The 7404-nt window shown below is 49.7% G+C and overlaps 1 protein-coding gene across 1 annotated transcript in view; it reads right to left on the bottom strand.

Moving 5' to 3' along the window:
- Window positions 1-4886: 4886 nt before the first annotated feature.
- LOC309537576 (uncharacterized protein) overlaps window positions 4887-7404 on the bottom strand; it is a gene marked incomplete at its 5' end in the record, with an annotated part of 73642 nt that continues 71124 nt past the window's right edge. Inside the window, one exon of the mRNA XM_082232473.1 lies at window positions 4887-7349. Coding sequence (XP_082088599.1) covers window positions 7227-7349 — 123 coding nt within the window. The 3' untranslated portion in view covers window positions 4887-7226. The remainder of the gene's footprint in view (window positions 7350-7404) is intronic.

Raw genomic sequence — 7404 nt, 5'->3', positions numbered from 1 at the left:
AATAAGACGTCCCAAGCATAAGCGGGATATTCCGGGATCAAATAAGAAACTGGGATGGCTTCTGTAATCCAGGACTGTCCCTGGAAAACAGGTACACTTGGAGGGTCTGGGGCAGGGGTCAGCAAACTTTTTCAGCAGTGGGCCAGTCCACCGTCCCTCAGACCTTGTGGGGGGCCGGACTATATTTTGGGGGGTGGAGAATGAACAATTTCCTATGCCCCACAAATAACCCTGAGATTCGTTTTAAACCGGTACTATTTCTGGGTTAGCGGAGTCTGTAACCTGAAGTGTATGTAACCCCAGGTACCACTGCACTGAAACTTTTAGAAGACACCTCAAGGCAGCTCTGTATAGGGATGTTTTTTAATGTTTAATGGGCGGCATATATAAATATATATGAATAGGAAGCCCTTATTTTCATCGGAGAAATGTTGGAGGGTATGCATACTCAAGCACTATCTGCAATAAAGGCTGTGTACATGCCATATATTTAAAGCACCCACCTCGTAGCTCTGTGAGCAGCAAACAATTATTGTGTGTGTGTGTCTAGCTTTAAATGCACAGTGTGTTCCCAGCCATGGTCTCAATGTTTTGGTCACAGAAATGGGTTCGCAGACCGGACCAGCCTTCCAGGCTGCATCTCCACTGTCCACACTGTCTGTCTATGCTTAGGCCAAGCACAGGCCCCTTGCTCCTAATGGAGGCAGAATGTTGCCCCGGAGATCCATCTTTGGCCTGTCCCATCAGTGGGTTAGAACATCTGCTTTGCATGCAGAAAGTGCCATGTACACTTCCAGGTCTCCCCAGGTCGGGCTGGGTCTGCTACCTGCCTGACACCCTGACCAGCTGCTGCCAGCCAGTGTAGGCCACCTTAGCTAGATGGACCCACAGTCTGGGCTCAGCATAAGCTTCCGCCCAATGTTCCCCTGGCCTTGTTTTCGCTCCCACGTTGAAGGCCGTGGCCAAAAGACACCAACCCAGCAAAGCTTCCTCTAGACATTTCAAACAAATCTGGTTTAAAAATAAACCACGTTTTTAAAATAGCAGCATTCCGACCATCTGTATTACCCCTGCTGGGTTTCGGGTCGCGTGGGGGATGTGTTGGAACATTTTGGCGTTTCTAAATCTAATCCTGCAAGCGCTTAAGTCTCCATCAAACTGGCAGCTGCTCCAAGGCAGCGTGGAGGAGTCTCAGCGCCACTGCGGTGGCAAAGGAAGAAAAAGAAGAGTTTGGATTTGATATCCCGCCTTTCACTCCCTTTAAGGAGTCTCAAAGCGGCTAACATTCTCCTTTTCCCTTCCTCCCTCACAACAAACACTCTGTGAGGTGAGTGGGGCTGGGAGACTTCAGAGAAGTGTGACTGACCCAAGGTCACCCAGCAGCTGCATGTGGAGGAGCGGGGACACGAACCCAGTTCCCCAGATTACGCGTCTACCACTCTTAACCACTACACCACACTGGAACGGAAAGGGAAGTGAGAAGACGACGCCCGCCCGTCCTTCAATAAGAAATTCCTCAGTAAAGTACAGCGGTACCGCGGGTTAAGTACTTAATTCGTTCCGGAGGTCTGTTCTTAAACTGAAACTGTTCTTAACCCGAAGCACCACTTTAGCTAATGGGGCCTCCTGCTGGCGCCGCACTGCCGGAGCATGATTTCTGTTCTCATCCTGAAGCAAAGTTCTTAACCTGAAGCACTATTTCTGGGTTAGAAGAGTCTGTAACCTGAAGCGTATGTAACCCGAGGTGCCACTGTATTGTAAATTGCTCCCTCGGATTCTGGACTGTGTAAATTCCTCGCTTCCAGATGGCCATGCAAAACCGAGCACGAATCCTGATCTCTTTGCATCAAATTTTCAGGAAGCCTATGTGACCGTTTATTGCTCATTTGTTCTGGTTTGTTTGTGCAGGAGGTTACATGACGCCGTGCCAAGCAGAAGGTGTCAGGTTCAATCCCAGCACCGCACCTTTAGTTAGGGCTAGTGGAGAACTCTTTCTGAAACCCTGGAGAAACTTCTGCCAGCCAGGGTAGACAACATTGAGCAAAATGACCAAAGGTCCGATACAGAATAAGGCAGCTCAGTGGACAGTCTGCCATTTTACGAACTGCTGTGCTCTGTTTTGAACTGTTGGTGACACACCGGAATTCTTCTTTTTTTTAAAAAAGTGTATCTTTTACCAAAATAGCAATTATCATCCTGGCTTTGAAATGAGCACAGAACAGGCTGTTTTGCAATAAAGAAATGCTGAATCCAGAGGGGTGTGAAGGGTTTTCTTGAAAGCTTGCAAAACACAGGGGGGTAACAGGATTCCAGAAGAGAACTTTGGCATGAGTCAATACTGTTGTCCCAAGCATGGCTATTTTCATCTGGGAAATGTTTCAGGGGATGTGTTTATACTGTAAACCTCAAGTGATTTTAAACTGGGTTAACCCTCACAGCGCAATCACCACCCCTCCCTTTTATTTTATTTTTTAAAAAGAAACAGAAATTATGCAAGGGAAGCTTTTCTAGGCATTTCTAGAGGTAAGCAGCAAGCTGCTTTTTAAAGGCATAGTATAGCCAGCATAAAGAAGGCTGATCGCTGAAGAATTGATGCTTTTGAATTCTGGTGCTGGAGGAGACTCTTGAGAGTCCCATGGACTGCAAGAAGATCAGACCTCTCCATTCTGAAGGAAATCAGCCCTGAGTGCTCACTGGAAGGACAGATCCAGAAGCTGAGGCTCCAGTACTTTGGCCACCTCATGAGAAGAGAAGACTGGAAAGACCCTGATGTTGGGAAAGATGGAGGGCACAAGGAGAAGGGGATGACAGAGGACGAGATGGTTGGACAGTGTTCTCGAAGCTACCAGCATGAGTTTGACCAAATTGCGGGAGGCCGTGGAAGACAGGAATGCCTGGCGTGCTCTGGTCCAGGGGGTCACGAAGAGTCGGACATGACAAAACAACAACAACAACATAGTCAGCATCACCAAACAGAAGCAGCAAGGTGATTATGTGCCTAAAAAAATAGAAATGAGGCTCTGCATGCTAGGGGTGGCATGGGATTTATTATAAGGCAGGGGTCAGCAACCTTTTTCAGCCATGGGCTGGTCCACCGTCCCTCAGGCCATGTGGTGGGCCGGACTATATTTTGAAGGGGAAAAAATGAACAAATTCCTATGCCCCACAAATAACCCAGAGATGCATTTTAAATAAAAGCACACATTCTACTCATGTAAAAACATGCTGATTCCCGGACCGTCTGTGGGCCGGATTCAGAAGGCGATTGGGCCGGATCTGGCCCCCGGGCCTTAGGTTGCCAACCCCTGTTATAAGGCTTGTGGCACCCCCCTAAAAAAACAACCCAAGGGTTTTTTAAGAACATAGGAAGCCCACCAATCCACCAGGACATTAATTTAACCACATTCTCTCCCCCCACCGGCCCACATTTGTGATTTCCAGCAATTGCTCTTCACAGATCTAAAACTGGAAGATATTTGACATGCAAAATCTTTCCTGACATGCAGGTGCGGCAGCAAGAAAAGCTGCCCTGCTGACTTTCAGTTTGCTCATGCAAACTCCCAAAGATGCAAAGCGACAGAAAACTGTGATGCAACTGCAAGGGTCAAAGGCAAGGCGCTGAGGAGCACCTCTGATGGGTGGGAGGGCATGAGGAGCAGGGAAAGGTGAGTTGCGATGGCATCACATTCTAGAGACCAGGGACCTTGCAAGACAAGCTGCATATATGGGCTGTAGGACAGCCAGGAAGTGGGGGGAAAGGTTTGCCTGGTAGATCGATCAAGCAGAATTCCACTGCACACCCGACCCATAAAACGTCCGAGCTACAAAGGCTTATGCAATCTAACACCCATGCATTGTGTCCTGCAAGAGCGCGAGAGATGCTATCTCACCGCTCCCTCATGTCTGCAGTCTCAGGCAGGCAGTAAATGCAGGTTAACTAGCTTCCAGGCGGGCCACTATTCTTAATGGGTCACGAGTTGTGCAAGCCAGCCTGCCTGACACATTCTCACCAAACCTTCCTGCTGCATTGCTGCTGCTTCCGTTACTCTTAGCAGCAGCCTGATTTGCAGAGATTCATTTGCATGTCATCATGTGAGTGAAAAGCTTCACTGCCCAGTTTCAGCTGATCAAACTGTTGCTAAAGGCCCAGGAACAAGAAAACTCTTATTTTTGTCCCCTGTCAAGTTACAGGATCCTATTGCTTCCCCCTAGGGCCACCCCGGGATGCAGGGGGCGCTGTGGGTTAAACCACAGAGCCTAGGACTTGCCGATCAGAAGGTCGGCGGTTCGAATCCCCGCGACGGGGTGAGTCCCTGTTGCTCGGTCCCTGCTCCTGCCAACCTAGCAGTTCGAAAGCACGTCAAAGTGCAAGTAGATAAATAGGTACCGCTCCAGCGGGAAGGTAAATGGCGTTTCCGTGTGCTGCTCCGGTTTGCCAGAAGCGACTTTGTCATGCTGGCCATGACCCGGAAGCTGAACGCCGGCTCCCTTGGCCAATAAAGCGAGATGAGCGCCGCAACCCCAGAGTTGGCCACGACTGGACCTAATGGTCAGGGGTCCCTTTACCTTTACGGCTACCCCAATACATTTTGGCACCTGAGGCGAACCACAAAATGGTGTCCCTTCCCCGGCCAGGGAAGAAGGGGTGAGTAAAGATGTACATCAGGAACAAGGTGGGAATAAAGACCTTCATCAGGAACAAGCATAGGGAAGGAGACCGGCAGCACCTCCTGTTCTCTAAGAGGCCACTGAATTTGGGGTGTGCTGCAGCTGGAGCAGTAACAGCAGATGATACATTCCTTGAAAGCTGGATCTGTTGCCCCTGGGTATCCTTGCCTCATGGGCGGGCTGGTCCTGCCTCCCCCTCCATAATGTACACAAAAGTCTTTTCCATTCTCAATTTATTATTATCGTTATTATTAAAAACAAAATTATTCATCATTTTACAACCATAATGACAGCCCAAATTTCCACAATCACCAGCTTTGCGTTCCATCTCCAATTTTGCACTCTCACTCAGATCTGAGCGGCCTTCGCTGCTTCTCCTGTCCCGCAGGACACCGAGTAATCATCCCAAAGGCCCGGTGCCAACTGGATGCAAGAGGGAGACAAGCTTTCTTTTGTGGGGGTTCCTTCATTGCAGACGACTGTGCCAGGCCTCCTCAAGATGGGAGAACGACGCATGGGTTAACTGGGGCATGATGAGCCCTGCGCTTGTTCCAAACACTGCTCCATTGTCCTTCTGTCCTGAAGCTTAACGTGAATACATGCAGTCTTCCAGCCACACCCAGCGATTAGCGAGGCCCAGAGTGTACGAGATGCTATCGCAGCAGAGGGGCACTCTCAGTCAAAGATGACAAACTTTCGGCGTGGGGTGGAGGAGGAGGAAAACGTACACCCAAACAACACAACGAGGGAGCAGAAGGCACGGGATTCCCCTCTCGTTCCTATCAGAGATTTTACGAGGTCTGCCTTTGGCTCAGGCTAACATCAACAGTGCCCGGCATGTCTGCCCCATTAGCTAGAAGCTGGCTAGTTGCAAAACCGGTGCTGATGTTTGAAGCAAAACGGATAACAGCTCGCTGCTAAGCGCCCTCCTCCATTTTCCTCGCCACACTTCGTTGAATTTTGCAGTTCGCCTGCCTGTTCTGAGACATTTCTTTGCAGCGTGGGAGTTGAGCTAATCTAGAATGCAGAACCCCCTGTCCCTGATTCTACACCTGCAATTAAAATAAATTAATCTCCTGAGACCCCCCCCTCCTGCTGGCTCCAGGATTGAGGCATTATTATTGTTATAGCCTTATCTCACTGTAGCCCCACAACGATTCTGCAAAGGAGGTTAGTCTGAGGGGTAGTTAACTTGCTCAAGGCTGCTCAGCGAGCGTCATGGTTCTTGCAACCGACCCCAGTGCTTTGCCCACTGGCTCTGTGGTCGCCCAGGGGACACGGGGAGACATCGGATCTCTTCCTCTTCCACGAGTGGTGGCTTCCTAACCCCTATCCAGTGCTCTAAGCCTCCAGACATTTGGCACAGTTCTCTTCCATTTCTAGACACCACGTAGCTAGAGAAACATGGAAGGGAATCTATTCAAGATGCCTCAACTCACCCCATGTTCTATAGCAGGCCTGATGTGCTTAACCAATCTGCTCTGCAAAAGCATCTTGCTCCTTCTGTTATAGACTGAATTTGGTGGTTAATCACGAGAAATAGGGTGGTGGTGGTGGAGAGGGGATGACCGGTGGCCTTACAAGGTAGAGGGGAAATAATTATGGCTTTGCCACCACAAATCCTCCCTCCCAACCACATGTCACCCCGAGTTCCATATCCACACATAGGGCACTTTCAAATTCACATGAGCAAAAGAATAGCTGAAGCTGAAAGCCAGACTGCAGGGCAAAGGGTGTTTGCTGTCTTGTTGAGATGTTGCCAGTTCATTCTGGACAGTAAGAGGGGTCCACGGGTCTGGCCTGACCCCCAAGCAAGTTTTATGCCTCCTCAAAAAAGAATTAAGCTCAGAAGTATCTGGAGTCAGATGGGAGGCATCAGGAGCAAAGGTCCTCTCCAGTCCAGGCTGGCCCTGGACACAGCTGCCACACCAGCCTGTTTCCCAGTGCACACTTTCCCGGATATCGAGTTCTTTCTTCGCCGGTGCCTGGAATCCATCTCCCTCAGGGAGGGCTTGTGGTGTCTGGGGTAGGCCTGAGGGAACAGCAGCCACACCGCTGCCTAGCGACACCACAACCCGAGGGACAGGAGAAAGAGGGGAGGTTTGGCACAGCCAGGAAGCGAAACGATAGCAGGATGGGAAGAGAGAGAGAGAGTGAAAGGGAAAAGAGGTATCTAAAATGTTTCTAGTTTGTCCCCACACAGATCCGAGGATGAAACAGCCTCCCTCTTGTCATGCATGCCAGCCACGGCAGGGTGGGTGGAAGAAAGGCCTGCTTTCAAACGGTTTGGTTCCATGCCAAACCCTGGCCTCAATTACAGAAGGTGGCAGGGCGTGGAGACAAACTTCTGCTTTTTTTGTTTTCAGCTCAGGTTGGTAGAGGAGAACCATTTGAGTGGTGTGTGTGTGTGTAAGGGAGGGACCGATAGTCTTATCTTCAGAAGAGGCAACAGTTTTTTTAACCCCCCCCAACCAAAATAAAATCCAGGCAAATGAAGCAGAGGTGAGTCATAGGGGATGTTTGCACTGGTGAGCCCATTAGGGGAGATTCATCTCTGATCATTTCTTCTTGATTTCTGAGTATATTATGTTGCTTTCCAAAGGCCGGGCAGCCGCTGGCTGTGGCTGAGGAGGGTGGTTGGCCTTGAAGGCTAGTGTTGAATATTGTATGTCCTCTTCACCCTGCAAGAGACCACAAGAAGGAGTCAGGGGGAGCAAAGGAAGGTTCGAAGGCAGG

Source organism: Podarcis vaucheri (genome assembly GCF_965113315.1).
Source record: "Podarcis vaucheri genome assembly, chromosome: 7".
In the NCBI taxonomy this organism is placed as follows: domain Eukaryota; kingdom Metazoa; phylum Chordata; class Lepidosauria; order Squamata; family Lacertidae; genus Podarcis; species Podarcis vaucheri.
Note: the sequence above shows the minus strand (reverse complement) of the source record. Positions and strands in the feature narration are given on the sequence as shown.